Source organism: Kogia breviceps, chromosome 13 (assembly GCF_026419965.1).
Source record: "Kogia breviceps isolate mKogBre1 chromosome 13, mKogBre1 haplotype 1, whole genome shotgun sequence".
Taxonomy (NCBI): domain Eukaryota; kingdom Metazoa; phylum Chordata; class Mammalia; order Artiodactyla; family Physeteridae; genus Kogia; species Kogia breviceps.
The window spans coordinates 78,141,831-78,162,882 of record NC_081322.1 but is presented as its reverse complement, the minus strand read 5'-3'; the positions used below and the strand labels follow the sequence as shown (position 1 = coordinate 78,162,882).

Below are 21,052 nucleotides of genomic sequence, written 5' to 3'. Positions count from 1 at the left end.
TTTATGCATGTATAGTATGAGGATGTGGAAATTACCCAGTTTAAATGCTTGTTCCTCTGTCTTGTTATTTCCTAATAGGAGATACTGGATGCTCTACAAAAAGCAGAGCCTCAGACAGACGATCTCAAGTCTCAGCTGAATGAACTTTGTCGTTTTTCCAGAGACCTGAGTACATACAGCACAAAAGTTTCTGGCTTGATTAAAGAATATAATTGGTGAGCATGAACCTTACTGGTATTCAAAATATTTTCACACAAATAAGAAGCCAGAGGTTTGTTTATTTTAAGTTGTGAGTTCAGTAATAATATAAATTAATTAATTTTAAATACATCACCAAATGACGTGAGGGCATACTCAGGACTGTTGACTCTGTTGAACATTATTTTAACCTACTTTATCATTTTTTTTCCTCCCATTAACTGTTTCAAATCATGGTTTTAGTCTTTGTTTGCAAGCATCCAAGGGCTGTCAGAATAAAGAACAGATTTTACAGCAGAGATTTCGAAGAGCCTTCAAGGATTTCCAGCAGTGGTTGGTTCATGCAAAGATCACTACAGCTAAATGTTTTGATATACCTCAAAATATTAGTGAAGTTTCAGCAAGTCTTCAGAAAATACAGGTAAGAGTGTGATCCATTCATTCTAATAATGGTGATGGGAATTACCTGGCTGTCCAGTGGTTAGGACTCTGTGCTTCCACTGAGAGGGGGCATGGGTTCAATCCCTGGTCGGAGAGCTAAGATCCCACAAGCCTTGCAGCCAGAAAAAAACCTATCCAATAATGGTGCTTAAGTGGTTTAAAAATGTGCCTCTAGATCTTTATAAGCATATTAAAGTCTGGCTTAAGAAGCTCAGATTTCAGGTAAATCCCTGCTTGAAACAATTCATGTGTATGTGAAAAGAAACTAGTCCATTGATCTAAATGTATGCTATTTTTATATATTAATAGGGATTTAGGAAATAATAAAAGCTCTCTGTATGTGACAAGCATCGTGCCTGAGCGCTCTAGGCAGATTTTCTCAGTAATTTTCACAATAACCATATCAGTTACATAAGATTATTATTAGATATGATACATACATAATACAATAATACATAAAGTATTATTGTACAAATAGGGTAAGAGAACCTTAGTCATTTAATATATACAATAAAAATTGTTTCTTTTCTTTGATTATATTGAGAAATAAGTAGTAAATTCAATGGATAAAGCATTTTATTATGCCTAATCTCTTACCTTTTTCTTTATAGGAATTTTTGTCGGAAAGTGAAAACGGGCAGCACAAGCTAAACATGATGCTTTCTAAAGGAGAACTTTTGAGTACTCTATTGACCAAAGAGAAAGCTAGTGGCATCCAGGCTAAAATTGCAACTGCAAAAGAAGATTGGAAAAATTTTCATTCAAATCTCCACCAGAAAGAATCTGCCCTAGAGGTATACTATAGCCGACCACGTGGATGTGTTCTGTGCTGTTTTTCGTTGTCCTTGTAGTTACAATGCAGTGTCTTGTATTCAATACCTCCAAATACCCTTGTTAATGATTTTGGTCATCCCTCTCTGAATATTAATAGATAACTGGATGACTCTAAGAAACAGCTCAGCGTTGAAGTGTGAACCTCACTGAGGAATTTGATAGCTTCTTGCATGGTAGGGGCAGTTATCACAGGCTTGCCCGTGCACCATCCCACTAGGAACAATTGGTTTTACTTTTAGGCAATATCACTTAATTTTTCATTTGAAATCCCTCAATTTAAGAAGTTGTCCTAGGTGAATTGAACAGAAATATCCACGTAAGGCAATGCTATGGCTGAGATGGTATAGCTAATGCACATATCAGGTAGTAGGTTTTTTGGAGCTCAGTATGCAAAGAGACAATGGTTATTTTATTTTATCTGGAGACAACATAAATTGAATTTATTATAATCATAACATAATTTCTGCCCCAGTGCAATTATATTTTTCTTGTGATCATCTGTTTTGTGTGCCAACTCTTCTCTTAGCGTAAAATTGTGAGGCATGGAGAGTATTCTTTTCCCTTTTAAAACAACACTTCCTAGCAGAATAGAGCCAAAATTTAATTATGGCCATAATGAATGCAGGATGGAAATAACAATAAAAGAGAATTAATATCTGGAAAGAGAAAATACGTGTTTCTTTAATTCTTCCCTAACCAGAGATCATTGTAATTCTCCTTTGTAATGGTGGCTATGCTTTCATGGTAGGCATCCTCCATTTAATAGAGAGTCATAACCACTGTGCAGTGCCTAGAAATTTACTCTTAACCCTGCAGGGATCATTAGTGCAGTGTGGCCTGAGCTGTGAAGCATCTGCTGTTGAGGGTAGTACTTACTGTACATCTAGCACAGATGGTGAGGTTACCTAGCTCAAGAGATGTCCAGGAGTAGATGGGTAAGTCAGGGTTAGTCTTTTCTCATTCCTCAGGGACTTCACTTTCTGAAGAGGGAAACAGTATAATATAATATAGGTATGCTCAGGATATGGTAATCACTCAAAGAAGGATGCAACTAACTATTTGGAGAAGTCAAGGAAGGTATCCAGAAAGGCGACATTCTAACTGAACCTTGAAGGCTAAACATTCTTTGAATTGGCCGAAGTCAACCTGCATTTCAGGTAGAAGGAATTGAATGTGCAGGGCCAGGGTGTCATGAGTGTCAACTATGAATGGGGGACTTTGAGAGGTTTGACATTCACATAAGATTTTCTGGGAAAAACAACAAAGATAAGACTGGAGATGAGATGACGATTAGGACCAGATAGTGGAATGTCTTGCATACTAAGCAATTTGACCTTGACTCTTGGCCAGAATTCCTTATCTGAACCCCAGAGCAGCATTTATTTTCTCAATTTTCACAAGGATGGAACATAACCCATACCATTCTAGGTACATAGAAGAGAGATTAATTCATTACATACAATGGATACTTTAGGATACTAGGGCTTAATTCTAGAGTTGAGAAAGGCTGAGTGAGGAACCTACTGATCTTTAAGCTGGAGATAAACTTGTCAACTCTCTGGCTCCAGTGTAGACCAGAATGGCAAATAATAAGTAGCTGGAAGACCAGGGAAAGCTTTTCATAATGGTCCAGATGAGAGAGACAAGAGCCTGAATTAAAGAAATGATAAGGGATGGAGCTTTATCTCTAAAAGAAGACATAACAGGATTTGGTAAAGAATTCAATGAGGGGCCCAGGGAAGGAGAAGTTAAGTTTAAGTCTTTGGTTTCTAGTTCAGAAGATGGCATGAATGGTGATGCCATTAACTGAGGCATGCATATGACAGAAAAAGTAGTTTGGGAAGGGATAGAAAAATTAATTCAATGTAATATATGTTAAACTTTATGGGCCTGCAATATCCTCAGCAGGTAATGGCCAGGAAGGTAGCAGTGAAGGTGAGTGCAAAGTTCAAGAGAGAGAGGGTAGAGCTGTCAAAACAGTGAGAGTGAATATTTACCAGTCACTGTTGAAGACACTTAACATATATTAATGTGTTTAATCCTCATAACCATCCTCTGAGGTAGAAACTCTCTTATTTCTATGTTATGGATGAGGAACTTAAGGTAAAAAGTGCTTAAATAACCTACCAAGTTCTCACGGCTAGTAAGCGTTGAAGACAAGGTGTAGACCCAGGCACTCTGACTTGAAGTGTTGTATGAATACAGTTCCGTAAATGGAAGGCTTTAAGGCTTTGTAGGTGGTCACTGAAGCCATTGGAGAGATAACAGGAAGATTATGCAGAGTGAACATTTGGTGGGAGGCCTATACACCCCCAAGGGTAGGAAGCATATAAGGAACATTAGGAATTGTTTGACTTAGCATCAAGCTGTCTTTAGTCCTGTGCCCCAGGCCCCTTGTTCAGGCCCTCTGACTTCACTCCTTGGATGAGGAACCCAAATTTTTTACATTAGATCCCTGAGCCCCAACTGCTCTACTCCTCAGTCCCGTGTGTTTGTAGCACTAATTCCTGATCATGGTCCCCAGTTTTTCCTTTAGTGGCCCCATGAGACTCCAGTGGCAGGAAAATGGAAACACCTTGAATTTATAAATTTACTTAATTATTCAACAAATATTTGTTAAACATCTTCCATTTGCCAAGGACTATTTTAAGCTCTGGAGATACAGCAAAGAATAAAACATAATAGAACTCCTGCCCACATGAAGCTGAAATTTTAGTAGAATACTCCAGGAGTTATCCTGGTGTCTTACATTTGTGAAGCACTTTTAATTCTCCAAAGCATTTCCAGCTACCATCTCCCTAAGAGGTGACTATGGCAGCACGACTGTCCCCACATTGTAGACACCGGATCAGATACATATGGAACCTTGAGCCATTCCCCCAGGCTCCTGCAGTTCTTGCCACATAGATTTTTAAGCTAACCTTTGCGGATTTGCTCTCTGACAATTCTACGCAAAGCTCTGATTTAAATTTAAATTTAAAATCCTTTAGTGGGTTCACATGGTAACATAAATTTCAAATTCACTTCAGTCTAGCGTTTTTATAAACAATAGAGTGTAGAAATAAACACCTTGGCTAAGGTGAAATGGCACCATGTAAAACTTTTATCAGATACATATGACAGCTGCAAATTATCAACGAAAGTGGTGACAACATTCTTATGTAGTAAACACAGAATGCTATTTCTTGTTTCTTGTATCTTTATAAATCAGAATAAGCAAATTGTTTATTGAAAACATAATAAGCATATCAACCGTATGCTACTTCTTGTTTCACCATTAATCAAAATCAACAAAATGTTTGTGAGGACGTATTTATATTCCTGAAAGGTACCACCATGATGCGTCCCAGGAAGTGTCAGGCACAGCCCTCCCCTCATGGAGTTTGTAATCTACTTGCAGGCAGGCTGGCCCGCGTGAGATGAAAGCTCACAATCTAGCCCAGTTCACGATAAAGTATGCAGGGACTGGTGTAAACAACAAATGTGACGGAGGCTGAGAAGGGGGCGTGTAAGAACTCTGAGGTGGGCTGGATAATGAGGGAAACATCCATTTATGAAAAAGTAGAACTTAAAAACCTCTAAAGGGTTGTTCACAGATTAGCCGGGTACCAAGTTGAAGGATAGAAAGTTCCAGACATCGGGGACAGGAAAAGAAGGGGAGATGGGTGGGGAGGTCAGGTCGGGGTGGGCTTTGAATTCCAAGTGAAGACTCTGGAGTTGTGCTATTAACATTTGGTTTTTTTTGTTTTGTTTTTTGGTCCCTGACACTATCTAAAACCTCACAGAATCTAAAGATCCAAATGAAGGACTTTGAAGTAAGTGCTGAGCCCGTACAGGACTGGCTGAGTAAAACCGAGAAGATGGTGCATGAAAGCAGCAATCGCCTGTATGATCTGCCAGCCAAGAGGCGGGAACAACAGAAGCTACAGGTGATCAGCCCCTCAGCCCGTCTGGCCATCCCCCGTCTACCACGCATTCAGCTCAGAGGCATGTGGGCACCCTGGAGTTAGATTTTGCTGTCCTGAGATAGAGCGCGCCCGTCCCCGATTTCAGATGTCCTGTTTCCCAGCTTTCCTTTGCGGGGTGATTTGTCCGGTCCTGTAGTCCGCGCTTGCGTGTAGCTTGGAAATCATAACGCGCCTTTGGGGCACACCTGTTACTCGCCCGTGTTTGTTTCCTCGGCCTCGGGGCCGAAGCTTTGTCTGCGATGTGCTCTTCCCCAGCCTCTTAATAGTGACTTGCTTGTGCTTTTCAGTCTGTCCTTGAGGAAATAAACTGCTACGAGCCTCAGCTCCACAGGCTGAAAGAGAAAGCTCAGCAGCTGTGGGAGGGCCAAGCGGCCAGCAGGAGCTTTATGCACCGAGTGTCACAGCTGTCTTCTCAGTATCTAGCTCTAAGCAATTTAACAAAGGTAACGCCTGCCATGTGCTGTGTGTGAGTGTGGGCCCCAGGTCGCAGAGCTGGGGCCCGGGAGCCCGGGGCCCCGGGGCCGGGCTGAGGCGTGTAAGTGCTCTCCCCAGCCAGACATTTGTGCCGCATCATCTGAACGTGCTTGTCTGAAAAGAGCAAAGGAGGTTTCAGACATCGAAGAGACTTCCCATCGCGATGAGCGCACAAAATATTCCCTTTAATCCTGAAGTGGTATGTTCCCCAGAGCTTTTATCTTGAAGACTCAAAGCATAAACATAAGGCAGAATTCAGAGTATTGTGTCGAAAGATACGCAGATTAAATTCCTTTAGAGAAACAGGAATTCAAAGCAGTTTAAATTTACTTAGTTGACTACATAGAGTGAGAGGGGGATCATTTTTTCCATTTGTCTCAATTCTTTGTATTCATTACATAGTAGTCAAAGATGTGTTGATTGAGAGTTTCAGCTCAGATTCTAGAGCAGAGCTCAAAATTGGCAATGATTCCAATAACTGATTAAAGCGCTTTTCTAACAGCTTAGACAAAAAGTAAATGGGATCCCACAGTGACCTCACTTAGAGCATTCAGCAGACCCATCTTGAACTTTGTAGGGCCGGCCTACCTTGAGCTTTATGGCCTTGTAACATTTGTTCCCTATATATTTCCCTTTTGTATTTCGGATCTGAGAATGCAGGGGACCTGCTGTAACTTGGCTTTGCGTGTTTTCGTGTGGGTTTACCCCTAGCCTGCTGTTTGCATCCTCATTGAGACAGACAAATGGTGTAGGTGCTGGAGTAAAAGAGTCTGTGTTTACACCAACATTTTTTACTTGTTTTGTCTTTAGAAAACCTGGCACATATCTGAAATTAGAATAAATTAAGGCCATCTTTCTATTCCTTTGTATTTATTTAGATACCCAAAAATCAATAGATACTCAAATGCTTTAAGAGCTGAAAATTCTATTCATAAACACTCTTCACTGTTGGATATAAGCTGTAATTAACAAATAAAACCACACTTACGGTCCCAATTTAGGGATATTACAGAATCCCAGATAATTGGTTTTTTAGAACTGGCTACAGTGTAGGTCATGTGGGTATGTGGTATCAGCTGAGCCAGATGTGATCACGTGAGAGCAGAAACTACTTCAGCGGGCTTCCCAGACAAGGTGTGAGGAAGACATTAATGAAATTTCTGAAAAATATCCCAGTTGTCGTAAAGAAGAGTAGCGAGTAAGCTGAGGGACACTAAATTGTCATTGTAATCTTTCTGCTTCTTGACCCAACTATTCCCATATTTTTACTCTTTAGAAAGCTATTTCACATCTCATAGATTCATACAGCCTTGCATCGTATCTGTGAACATAATGGACCTACGGCTGATGGCAGTTATTTGGAACAAAGGGCTAGCTTTACAGTCTGAGTAGGTTCAGGGTGTGAAGTCTCTGGGGAAGGGACAGCTGGAAAACGATTTCTGTCATCTCCAGGAGAAAGTGTCAAGACTGGACAGAATTGTTGCAGAACACAATCAGTTCTCCCTCGGGATTAAAGACCTGCAAGACTGGATGGCAGATGCGGTCCACATGCTGGATTCTTACTGCCACCCGACCTCTGACAAGAGCGTGCTGGACAGCAGGATGCTCAAGCTTGAGGTGTGCCTTTTACGAGAAGTGTCTCTAATTTACAGAATTTGTTTTTCCCAAAAGTTCTCGAGTCTCTGTCTGTCTGGTATGATAATGTCACACTCTGTCCACGAGAAAGCCAAGAGTGCTCCGTGGATATGATCCTGTTTGCATAGGGAGGCTTTGCCTAAGCACTCCTGAATCGACTGAGCTCAGATATACTCAGTCATAAATACTTTACAAAAATTAAAATAAAATAAGGAAATTTCCTGGCAGTCCCGTGGTTAGGACTCTGTGCTTCCGCTGCCGAGGGCATGGGTTCAATCCCTGGTTGGGGGAATAAGGTCCCGCAAGCCGCACGGTGTGGCCAAAAAAGTAAAAATTAAAAAAAAATGTTTTAAATAAAAAATAACACCCCCAAAATTGTTAACATGCTTGATATAGCCAGTTAAGAGGCTAGTTTCAAATTATATCACAGGCACATTTATTCTGAGAAATACTTGGTTGAAACATTTTATCGGGCAAAACCTTTCCCATCTTGTTCAACTCACTTGCCTGCCTGTATCAGTTAGTCCGTTCTTCTCCCATCACAAGGTATTAGTTCTGTGTTAGTTTACGTTTGTGATAAAGCAATCATGCTGCGTTCATTCACCTGTCATGTATACACTGGGTGTCTTCTGGGAGACTGACACTCTGTCTTGATACCAAAGATTCAAAAACGAATAAGCTACGGTCATTGTCCTCAAGGATTTCATTGTCTGAGGCTGGAGGCTGAAACACAGAAGACAGTAATAATAATTACGGTGCTATGGACACAGAGAGGAGCAGAGCTGGGCAAGGGGCATCGGGTTGAGAGTTGAGGCAGGTTTCTCAGAAAGCCTGATACCTCAGCGGAGATTTCAGAGTGGGACCAAAAGAGCAAAAGCTGAAGAAAGCCAACAGCATGGTGTGTGAGACGTTACTAGCGGTTCTTTCCTGCGTCAGCAAAAGCTGATGACCATATGACTGGCTGAAACGGAATCTGTAGAGGTTGGCAAAGGTCCAGATGAGAGAGAGAGGTGAACCTTTACCTTTTCGGTGATAAACACCAGTTTTATAACTTTGAATTCAAAGATCCTTCTTATATAGAAAATGAAGAGTGCTTGTGAAGCACTTGGAATATATAAGTTAATATATAATAGGAATCAAGCTATGTCTTTCAGTTTGTTGTATGAGAGACCTTAATCTTTCTAGAGCTCTTCATCCAGTGACCTTTGAGAATTCAGGAATCCTATCGTCATCTATTTTTCTCTTATTAAAAAACAGGAAAATGAAACTTCAGTGGAAATTAGGGATTATTCAGAGAATAATAATGACCTGAAAGGCTAAGGCCACTCAGGCTGGTGACTGGTTACTGGCACCACCGGCAAGTGACTCTCCCGTCCTCCACCTGATAAGCCTGAGAGACCCAGGGCTCAACCCAACTGCGGATCATCTGCTATCCACAGGGACTCTGAAATATTTAAAGCTAGAAATGTTACATAAGCAAATGACAAAGGACTTCTGTATGTGCTTTTACAGGCTCTATTATCAGTGAAACAGGAAAAAGAGATCCAGATGAAAATGATAGTGACCAGAGGGGAATCTGTCCTTCAGAATACCTCTCCAGAAGGCATCCCTGCCATTCAGCAGCAGCTGCAGAGTGTGAAGGATATGTGGGCGTCCCTCTTGTCTGCAGCGATTCGTTGTAAAAGGTTAGTGAAGCTGAAGGGCTGCTGTGAAGTCATTGCTAAAAGATCTACAGGACAGCTCAGTAACAGACTGTCCCGGATTCTCCCTTTCTCTCTCTCTCTCTCTCTCTCTCCCTCTCCCCCCGCCCCTCGGCCCCAATCTCTTTCTCTCTCTCTCTATTGCCCTGCTCCGTTATTTTTGCCTCCCTTGCTTCCTTCCTGCTTCCCTCCCTCCTTCCCTCCTTTTCTTTTTTTCTTCTTGGAACAAAAGGAACTGGCAGGTGCGATCTTTCATTTAGGTTGACCTGCAGTCCTATGTCTGTGTTTTCATATAACTACATGTTTCTTTGTGTTCACGTTCACTGCTTCAAAAGTCAAAAGATAAATACATGTTTAATCATGTGAAGATATATTCGTTAAAACCAATCCGTTTACTTGGGAAGTAGCCCCAGAAAACACCAGTAGGTGGTGGGAACAGCATGTGAGGAAGAGAGGGCAGCCAGTAACCTGGGCAGCTGCAGGTTACCCCCAGCAGGCGTTGCTGGGAGCCAGTGTAGACAGAGCGCGCGTCTGGGAATTACCCATGGAAAGCAGGGGAGCTGTAATGTTTGTAAACAAACGGCCACGTGTCAGGCAGGCAGTTGAGGATTGCCTCCAGGGGACGACAGTCCCTGGCATTTCTTGCCTACGGTGCCCTCAAGCTGAGAGGGCACCAGGGACCAAAGGATGCCCTCGGGCCAAGAGGGCAAGGAGTTGGCCTTTGGAGGACCGGTTGGCAGCATAGTGCAGGGGTCTGGTCGGAGGGTGGAGCGCAGAGTGTCTGCTACGGAAGGGTTCAAACCTGTTAGTAAAATTAGACACAAAGGATTCATGGAGTTAAACATGTAACATCCGTACTGAGAGAAGGAAGTGCTTAATTTATCAGTAAGAGAAATCAGCAGGTTTTAATAATTAGACCAATTCAGGAAATGTTAGCCTATATCATTTGTGATTTTCTGATTTTTAAATCTCATGCAAGATAGTGACTATGCTTGTTCTTGTTTGCTTCTTCCTTCCTTCTTTTATTACTTTTTTTTCTCTCCTCTGGATGTCCTACTCAGCGTGATGGAGTTAAATATTGCTTCTCTTTCTGCCCTGAGTCTTGGCTCCAAAAAGCCTCGCTCAGGGCATCTCTCCTGGTTTTGTCTTCAGGCCTCTCCCGGTGTCTCGTGTGACCTGGTTACCGACTCCAGGTTTTATAGCCAGTCCCTCTTCTCCACCCGTTGGCCTGGACTTCACTGACCCTTGCTTCTCGAGGCTGTGCTTGCCAGGGACCCAGACTCGGATTTGATAAGCCACAGCCATTCAGCCCCTCTCAAGCCTGCCCCGATCTGATCTATGGGCTTCCTGCTGGGGGCGTAGACTGAACGCAGTGATAGAGATCCGACAGATTGAATGTACATGGCTTCTCAGTGTAGATTACTGTCCTTTCAATTACCTTTCAGTCAACTTGAAGGAGCTCTTTCTAAGTGGACAAGTTATCAGGACGACGTTCGACAGTTTTCCAGCTGGATGGACAGCGTGGAGGCCAGCCTAAACGAATCCGAAAGGCAGCATGCAGAAGTGCGGGAGAAAACAGCCGCTCTCGGCAAAGTCAAGGTGGGACCTGGATTTCAGATTCCATTTGTTTTCTGACAGGTGCTTGACAATTGCCATAGTTGACCAGAAACTTGCTCACCTGAATCCTAGGGCTGTCCACATAGGCAAACTCTATTTGAGGGGTTTACTATAATTTCTGATGGCTTCTCAACCCAAACTTTTGTTTGTGGCTATTTTGTTAGTGAGTGAAAATGTCCTCTTCCAGGAAAACCTCATAGACGCATGTTTTATGATATATTTAAAATTTGGCAACTTGTTATATAGCTTTTCATATCTTCAGCCTGCTCATCATTTGGAAGTAAAAGTACTTTCTTTGCTATCACATCCTTTTATATTTCTACTTTCGTATACTTTTCATAATGCTTATATTAGTACAGTACTACATGTAAAGCTTAATAGATAGATGGATAGATTGATGGTAGATAGATAGATACATAGATAGGTACTGGAGGTACGTTCTTAAACCTCTTTTTTTGCTGATATTAGTATTCACACATAACATTTTGGAAACCTTTGATTTATTCATCCAGGACGTATTCATTGGATGGCCTGTTCTACCTAAAACTTATTGTGTCCTAAACAGTATTTATTATCTTCTACCCCAAATCCCTCACACTCCTATATTCTCAGTGTCAGTTCTTTTGTGTCACCCCACACTGAATACCCGAAACTGGGAACCTCATTTCCCCACCTCCTTCTTTCTTACCCCCGCTTTGAATTAGGCAGTAGGTCTTGGCGATTCCAGTTCAGAAATGTCTCCTGACTCTAATCCATCCTTCTTTTCCTAAATTGCAACAGCTCACCTCGTCTCTTGTCTCCATCTCCCGTTATCTTCATATTAAGGTGAATGTCTCTCTTCCCTGCCTGGGAGTTCCGTTGCTTTCCACTGTTTACCGTATCATACCAATCTCCCTCCTCTAGTGTGTAAGAATTTTAATAACCATTTTGCCCACTCTCCCACCCTCTTTGCACCCTTGTGTCAGTCTTACTGTATTTCTCACTATTTCCTGAATGTGCCACATTAAATGGAATTAAACAATTCCACGCCTTTGCAGAATCTCTTCCCTTCTTCACAGAATACTTTAGCTGTGCCCCGACACCCGGCAACCTTCTACTTACTTACCTTTCTGAGTTAGTTCAGAAGCTATCTTTTCTGTGATACCACCACCACCCGAGGCTTAATTAGTTCTTCTGTTCTCTGTTGTTCATATCTCCTTATCAGTTTTATAGAATATATGCTTACATACCTCTCTCCCTCAGTGGATAAAGATGCTTAATTTTCTTTTTATCCTATGCATTTGGCTCTCTGTCTGACACAGAGCAAATGCTGAGGAGAAGTTATTTGAATGACTAAATGGCCTTACGTGACCTATGCCAAATCACTTAACATTTCTGGGCTTGCATGAGTGTTTGCATCTGAAAATTAATCTATTCATAATTATCTACCCATCGTATTGTTATAATGATCTATTGTCTTATTAATTATTCATCTATTCAATAAATATTTACTGAGAACTCGCTACATGCAGGCATTGTGCTCGATTCCAGGTAAATAAAACAGACAAATGTTATATTCTGGATGGGACACCTATACTCATCCGAGAATGCATGAATAAACAAAAATTATAACTGGTGATAAGTTCCCTGAAGAAAAAACTGCATGTTATGAGAGAAAGTCACTGGGACAGGGCAATTATGGACTGCTTGGAGTCGGGGGAGGGGGAGAAGAGACTGGAAAGGCGTCTCTGAAACAGTAGACGGAAATGATGCCCTAAGGAATCTAGTGCAGAGAAATCAGTCTGGGGAGGAGGGTGGGAAAAGAGCATTTCAGATGGAATAATCAGCATGTCCCTGAGGAAGGAGAGAACCTGGCTCACATAAAAGGGAGCCAGAAGAAAGGCTGGGTGTTGCTGGAGCTGAGAATAAATGGATGGGTGCTGCCAGGTGATCTGGCAGAGGGGCCAGGGACCAGATCCTGCATTGCCATGAGGATGCTAGCCTGTGGATTTTCTACTTGATCCTGACGGCCTGGGGAAGATAATGTTTTAAGCTGGGGAGTGACACGATTCCCTTTAGAATCTTACAATCTTTTATCACTCAGGCTGCTGTGTGGAGTGTGGACAGAGGGACTGGGCAGAAACTGAGGGCAGGGAATCTGCCTAGCAGGATATTGCAAAAGTCCAAGTGAAAGGCGATAGCAGCGGGGGCTGGGGGTTTGCAGGAGACAGGAGAACACATGTCAGGATACAGTGAAGACATAGAACTAACAGGATTTCATCATAGACGGAGGGAGAAAGGGTGACTCCAGTGGTCTGAATTGACCAGCCGGGTGGGAATGGTAGCATTTACTGTTGGAAAAAAGACTGAAGGGGAAGGAGGTTTGTTGGTGGCTGGGGAAGGATGGGAATGGAGTAGAGCTCAAGAGCCCATTTTTGGACAATTAAGTTTGAGGTTTCCAAGTCAACTGGAATCAGTATTTCAGAGACAGTTCTGGGCCAGATATCAAATACAACCCCCGACTCATATAGATATAGATGATATAGATACAGATATAGATGGATGGATAGAGTGATCTATCTATCTGTCTACAGATAGATAACCTGAGATCACTTGCCAAGTATGCAGTTAAAATATCCTAATTTTAGGAGTACCATTGATATGATTATATATGCACCAATTCCTTTATTTATTTTAATGTTCGCTAGTTATTAAATGAAGAAGTGCTGAGCCACAGCAGCTTGCTGGAGACCATTGAAGTCAAAGGAGCTGGAATGACAGAGCACTATGTCACCCAGTTAGAATTCCAGGACCTGCAAGAACGATACAGAGACATCAGAGAGCGGACCAAGGTATGACTCATCGTGTTCCACGCAAACCCACTGAAAATGCAGTGTTTGGAGCTGTGCTTATTTAAAGACTCATTTATTTGGGGCAATGACAGCCTTGTGAAAGCAGATAGAACAAAAAAAAGCAAAATGAATTTTAATACTCTGAATACCTCACTGGCAAAACCAATCAAAAACCCTCAACTATTGTTAGGATATGAAAGTTACTGAAGGAAAAAAATTCTCAATTAAAAAGTCCTAGAAATGTACCTATTGTAGAAAAATTGGGGGCAGCTTCATAAGGAAGACTCATAAATTCTTTAATATGTCTCATGATGAAAATTTTCTAAAGCAGGAAATAATCACCAATAATATTTATAATACTGTGCTTTATTTCTTTGTGAACTTCTAGCACACCTTACTTTATTAGAAAAAGTACATGAAAAATTAAATCCACGGTGAGTCCAAATCCTCACTGAAGGCACAATATAAGAATTTCAGTTTTCTTCATTAGCAAAAATGTATTTTTATGACAAATAAAGTTAATTCATTTTTTTGGAATATCCATGTTACGTTTCATAAGGAATTCAGAGATCAGGAAGTTAATTCAAGAAAGTGATCTTTAAGACCCCTTTTACTCCTAATATTACGTTTTTTTAATATTTTTTGCCTAAATCTTAATGTTTTACTTTTCTAGGAAACATTCATATTTTAATGATTTAATAATCATGCTTTTCTAAAATTCCCAAAGTGAATTCTTACAGTATGTTGAAACTTCATGTAGTGTATTTCCATCTTAATCATCTTACATGCTAATAATAGGAAGCAGTAACCAAGTCTGAAAAACTAGTTCGCCTGCACCAAGAGTATCAGAGAGACTTGAAGGCATTTGAAGCTTGGCTGGAGCAAGAGCAAGAAAAGCTTGACCGATACTCAGTCCTTGAAGGTGATGTCCACACTCACGAGACAACGGTGCGGGATCTTCAGGTAAAGTCTGCTTCTTTATAAAACAAAGGAATTTTCATTCTGAATATGGAATCCTTATTTTAAGCAGTGGGAAGTTACTGTGACCTTAAATCCTATAAATAGCTGATATATATTAAGTGAAACCCTAGGAAGGTCTGATCGATAGCATTTGGGGACCTCAGTAGTGTATGCTAGTCGAGATCATTTGATAGGCAGTTTAGACCGAGCAGGACTGGAACTTGAGGAATTGGTTAAGTTACTAAGGTGGCCTCTGACGGGAAGGGCTAGTGGTCTCATCTATGGTGTTGGCTGGTCCACCTGCCTGTTCCTCCCTAAAGGGTTGAATTAGATGTGGAACAGCTGCAGGAGTCAATCGCAAGTGACACTTCTCAAAGTCAAATTGGTGGCACCATCTTAGGCCACCTGGTTTTAACCCAAATCTCCCACATTGCTGAGGATACAGGCCCAGGGACAGAGACCTAGAAGAAGGAATTTGAGGAGCTAGAAAAAGCACTGATGCTCAGGTAAGCAGTCTGAGATTCAGGGCGAGATGGCAAGCGTCATGGGGAAAGTGGTCCTAACCCACTTATTCATTGACTCATTCAACATTTACTGGACACCTAATGCAGTGCAGATGCTGTACTTGGCTAGCTACTGCAGGTAAAGATGATTAAAATATTATTCTTGCCTGCAAGGAACTTGCATTCTGAAGAAATGCAGACCCGTTGATAGGTCGTAATGATCTATCTAACAATGTGAAAAGGACAATAATAGAACTACTGTATTATTAGGGATCTTATGGGAGCATCAAAGAGAGCCCCTTAATCTTACCTGGAGAGACAGATAGGGGTCAGGGGGTTCCCAAGAAGGGGACACCAGGCACACAGAGTAGAGAACAGAGAAAGGCCAGCAAGACAACTCCATGTCCCACCAGCTCTGTGTTGGAACTTACTGAACACTGTCAGCTCTTATTGGAATTGGTTCAGGATTGGGCAAGATGTACCTACATCTTACACAAGGTGGGAAAGCAGGACTGAGATGGTCATCGCTGGCATATAACATTTCTGGCTGTTTCAGTGGGTCTCAGGGAGTGTTGTGTAATGGCGGGAGTGTTGTGTAATGGTAGGACTGCACAGTTGGGATTAGGAAGTTTGGACTCTGACTTATGGTGAGAACTGACCCTGGGTGACTTTGGCAAAGGTAAACGTCTCTGGCTCAGCTTTCTCCACAGAGTTGTTCTGAGGAAGGATTGAATGAGATGGGAGAAAAATCTTATTTAAATAATAGTCCATTCATGAAATAAATGTACAGCAGAAGTTGAAGAGTCATAGTTTCATTAGCTTATTTAAGGAGCTCATCCATTTTATTCTTAATAGTAGCATACCCTGGTCTGCTAGGTTTAGCTGTTGTAATTTATCTTAATGGAATGGACTTTGTTTTCTGGCTATAAGGCCTCCCAGCCCTTCACTCCAGACATTCTTGGCAAGCAAATGGCAAGCTCTCCAAGTTCTGTGTAAGAACTGGGCCAAGAAGTCACTTGTTACCAGCAGATGTTTCTCCTGTTTCAGAAGAAAATGTTTCACTTTGGTCAGTATTAATGTAGCCCAAACCCAAACCTAACTCCAACCTCTCAGTTCACTGTGTATTAATTCTTATTGACACTGCCTTATTTTGAGTCACCACAAATGTTAACAAGGGAGGGGAGACGGTAAGGCAGAAATTGGTGGTGGAGACGTGACATTCCAGCTGCCTAGCAGAACTGCTTCAGGGTCCTGATGTCCTAGAGCTCGCCCAGTCATCTGGGGGATCTGCCAGCAGTGTGAAACATGTTCACAAATTATTCTGCATTTACTGAAGGCTTAATTTGAGTCTTAGAACATATATATTTTTAAAATATTTAACTATATTTTCCCCTCAGAATAAATACTTGAAATGTGGTATATATAAAAGAATTTATCTAATGCAGTGATTTGTTGAATAGTGAAAGCTGCTATAAAATAGGGAAAGGGCGATATATTAAAAAGATTAGGGGCTTCCTTGGTGGCTCAGTGGTTAAGAATCCGCCTGCCAATGCAGGGGACACGGGTTCGAGTCCTGGTCCGGGAAGATCCCACATGCCGCGGAGCAACTAAGTCCCTGAGTCACAACTACTGAGCCTGTGCTCTAGAGCCCGCAAGCCACAACTACTGAGCCCACGTGCCTAGAGCCCATGCTCTGCAACAAGAGAAGCCACCGCAATGAGAAGCCCACACACCGCAACGAAGAGTAGCCACTGCTCTCCGCCACTAGAGAAAGCCCGTGCGCAGCAATGAAGACCCAACGCAGCCAAAAATAAATAAATTTAAAAGTTAATTAATTTTTAAAAAGGAGATTAATTAGGGCAAGGATCAGTAGACTGTAGCCCAGAACCTGTATTTTAAATAAGGTTTTATTGGAACACAGCCACACCTGTTCATCTATGTAGCGTCTATGGCTGCTTTGGTGCCACAATGGCAAGGTTAGGCAGTTAAGTACTTGCAGCAGAGATTGTGTGGCCCACAAAGCCTAAAATATTTACTGTCCAACCATTTATGGAAAAAGTTTGCCAAACCCTGAATTAAGGAAAGAGATTGTACAAAATTACCTTTAAAAAATTATAGGAATTTAGGAATAAAATTTCTGTTTGTCATCTTTTTTTTTTTTTTTTTTTTTTTTTTTTTTTGCGGTACTCGGGACTCTCACTACTGTGGCCTCTCCCGTTGCGGAGCACAGGCTCCGGACGCGCAGGCTCAACGGCCATGGCTCACGGGCCCAGCTGCTCCGTGGCACGTGGGATCTTTCCAGACCGGGGCACGAACCCGCGTCCCCTGCATCGGCAGGCGGACTCTCAACCACTGCGCCACCAGGGAAGCCCTGTTTGTCATCATTTTGATTAATATTTTACCATATAAATTGTTCTTCTTTTCCATTTACAATACATTCACATTACAACATTCTTGGAGTAATATCATAGCTGAGGACAAATGTATCCAATAGTCTGAACCATATAAGATTGCTATTTCTATAGGCAAAAGTGGTCAGATATGAGCAATTTCGTTGGTATTAAAGATTTTTTAATAATATTGTATTCTGACTAAATACGTTGGCACTTTTAACATTCTTGGTGGGATTTGACTTTCCCCTTTCAACTTTAGATGGTCAGATCAAGTAACACAAGTGTATAATACCATTTTGCCAACATCTTTAAGGATATGAGTTTTTCTTTCTATAAAAAAAGTAGTTGATGCTCTTCAAGACTTGGTTCATACTAAATTTGCAGGGTAAATTTCTGGGGCTTATGCCTTGGTGGAGGGAACTGTATTTGTATCTAGGAGTACCTGATGGGCAGGTGTGATAATTCAGCCTTCCAGGTTTGTATGCCCTGTACCCTCCAGGGCCAACTTCTCTCTGCCATCGCATTCCCTAGAACATCTTTGGCAAAGGATCCCTCCTTAGCAAAAAGAAGGTCCATTGTTCTTTTCTCAGCCACACATGTAGCACTGATCCCATTCAATGTCAAAGCAAGAAACCTTAGGCTCTTTAAACAGATTAGGAGCCAAAAAAAGCCTAGGTTATTATATTAAACAATAACCCTTTAATCACAGTGTTTTTTGCCTGTAGTCTGAAAAGCCAAATTTCAGACATTGCTTCTAAGATAACTGAGAAAAATATTTCTCTCAGTGTGTGTATATATGTATGCATTCTGATTAATTTAATTGGAAATATTTCAGAATCTTTCTCCTGACTTGGGAGACAGTATTCAGTTTTCGGTACATATTTTTTTGTGTAAGTCAGAATCAAAGCATTCTTTCCTAACGTGAAGTTTTCTTGAAGCCAACGTGAAGGGCACAGTTGGCTTGAGTGAGACGTGATCACCTGCACGGGTGTAAAATATAAGTGGGGTGTGTCAGCCATACCTTTCCCCTACAGGAGCTCCAGGTGCACTGCGCAGAGGGGCAGGCCCTGTGGCATTCAGTGCTGCACACCAGAGAGGAAGTGATACCATCGGGCATCCCCCAGATGGAGGACCGGGCATTAGAGTCTCTCCGGCAGGGCTGGCAGGCTTACCAGCAGAGGCTGTCCGAGACCCGAACTCAGTTCAATAATGTAGTCAACAAATTGAGACTGATGGAACAAAAGTTTCAGCAAGTAGACGAGTGGCTAAAAGCAATGGAGGACAAAGTGAGTCTCAGAAGTGGACGTCAGTCTAACCGTGCAGCCAAGGAGATACAATTACATCAGATGAAGGTACAACTAATGTAAATTCCTCATCTTTGTCAAAGTAGCAGTTGCCTTGCATAATTTGTTTCCTTAAAATATTTAGTGACTTTTGGTCCAAGGTTTAGCTTTTGCAAAATCTCTTTCTACTTGCAAAGAAATTTGATGTACATTATAATGGCGCATTCTTCTACCAGCAATTATTTATTAGAATTCTAAGGCAGTCGAGTTTAATGAAGTATTTTATATTTTCTTCCCAAGCTTTATTACCTTACCTGGTAAAGATACATGAATGCTAGTGTTGCAATAATTTGTTTATGGCTCTGATTTGAAATTGCTCTAATGTACTACATTGACATAATACTTGAAAATTAATGTTATTCTAATTTTTATGTAGATTCAGTGCACATGATCAAAATAATCCTTAGGCCTCTGGAACTTCTTTTCCTTATTCATCTATTTTAAAATTTATCTAAGTACAACAAAGGATATAAAAATATATGTAATATAGACAGAAAAGCACTCAAACTCATTAAGTGTACAGTTTTTATCATGTTACTGGAATTACATTTTCATGAAGGTTTTATGTGAAGTATTTTCAAAATTATATCACAGAATAAGTATATTCTAACAATACACTGAAATCATTTTCTAGTAAGAAGATATATTTATTTGTCTTACTCAAGAATCTGTAAGATTGACCCTTTCCCTCCAATATTGTGTCATTTCAGAAGTGGCATGAAGAAGTCACTGCGTACAGAGATGAAGTTGAGGAAGTGGGAACCAGAGCACAGGAGATCCTGGATGAGAGCCACGTGAGCAGCCGAACGGGCTACCAGGCCACCCAGCTGACGTCCAGATACCAAGCCCTTCTCCTCCAAGTGCTGGTGAGTGGGTCACCCCTGCTCATCATAGGCCAGCCAACTTCACAAGCCAGATGTTCTTCCTTTCGCTAACTTCCAGGGAAGATAATACGTGTTTATCAAGGAAGGCACTGGCACAGGTCTTTAATCACTGTTCCATTGTGTTTCTTCTTTCAAAGGAACAAATAAAATTCCTGGAGGAAGAGATCCAGAGTTTGGAGGAATCAGAATTATCTTTAAATTCCTATTCGGATTGGTACAGCTCTACTCACAAAAATTTCAAGAATGTGGCTGCCAAAATTGATAAAGTAGATAAAGTGATGATGGGGAAAAAAATGAAGACATTGGAGGTAGGCATGCAAATATCAGGTTTGTCTCCCAACCCTTCTTTCACGAGCTGTTCCTGCCTCCCGCGTAGAATTGGGAGTGCATGTGTTCATCCCCGCCCAGTATGATTGGTGATTCTTGGCTCATCATTTCACTCTAAATTCCAAGTTATAATCGCTTAAGCCAAAGACTGGCTTTCACTTATTTGTGTTGTGAAGTCATTTCAATGTCTTACACATGGCCGCACACGAAATTCTTAACTAAGTTCCAGTTTGACACGAAATATTAAAAGAAAAAAATGATCTCAAATTCATGGCACTCTGCGTTAATAGAGTTTTAACTCAGATCTATAGGAGCACTGAAACATCAAGTTCTTCCTTAAATCTCTGATTTGGAAATGATATGCTGATCAAGACTTTAAAAGACCTATATTGAAGTAGAGAAGATTCCTGATTGCTGGTGGGCTAAATCTGGTTATAAACTTCAAAAACCATATTTTAAGGAGAAATCCGTGGACTCAAGAATGGGACTTGAAAGGCTGTTCTTTAAAAGGAAAGAAATAATGCTAAGTTATTTGCATTTATTTGTTTGTTTATTCGTTGGTTTGTTTGCATTTGCTTCCCACTCTTTCTCAGGTTTTGCTGAAAGACATGGAGAAAGGCCAGAGTTTGCTCAAATCAGCCCGAGAGAAAGGAGAGAGGGCCCTTACATACTTGGAAGATGGTGAGGCAGAGGCGTTAAGAAAAGAGATCCATGCCCACGTGGAACAGTTGAAGGAACTGACCAGCACTGTCCGGAAGGAGCACATGACTCTGGAAAAGGGCCTTCATTTAACAAAGGAATTCTCAGATAAATACAAAGCACTAACTCAGTGGATAGCAGAATACCGAGAAATCCTACACATTCCTGAAGAACCCAAAATGGAATTATATGAGAAAAAAGCTCAACTATCTAAATACAAGGTAGTGTGTTGTTACTAACTGACA

At 41.3% G+C, this 21,052-nt stretch overlaps 1 protein-coding gene across 1 annotated transcript in view; it reads left to right on the top strand.

Annotated features, from left to right (window-relative positions):
• SYNE1 (spectrin repeat containing nuclear envelope protein 1) overlaps window positions 1–21,052 on the top strand; it is a 451,782-nt gene that overhangs the window by 220,369 nt on the left and 210,361 nt on the right. The window contains exons 57-70 of the mRNA XM_067011034.1: window positions 79–215; window positions 442–619; window positions 1,251–1,433; window positions 5,259–5,402; window positions 5,729–5,884; window positions 7,368–7,532; window positions 9,063–9,235; window positions 10,696–10,849; window positions 13,555–13,698; window positions 14,497–14,661; window positions 18,589–18,906; window positions 19,608–19,763; window positions 19,919–20,089; window positions 20,702–21,028. Coding sequence (XP_066867135.1) covers window positions 79–215; window positions 442–619; window positions 1,251–1,433; window positions 5,259–5,402; window positions 5,729–5,884; window positions 7,368–7,532; window positions 9,063–9,235; window positions 10,696–10,849; window positions 13,555–13,698; window positions 14,497–14,661; window positions 18,589–18,906; window positions 19,608–19,763; window positions 19,919–20,089; window positions 20,702–21,028 — 2,571 coding nt within the window. The remainder of the gene's footprint in view (window positions 1–78; window positions 216–441; window positions 620–1,250; window positions 1,434–5,258; window positions 5,403–5,728; window positions 5,885–7,367; window positions 7,533–9,062; window positions 9,236–10,695; window positions 10,850–13,554; window positions 13,699–14,496; window positions 14,662–18,588; window positions 18,907–19,607; window positions 19,764–19,918; window positions 20,090–20,701; window positions 21,029–21,052) is intronic.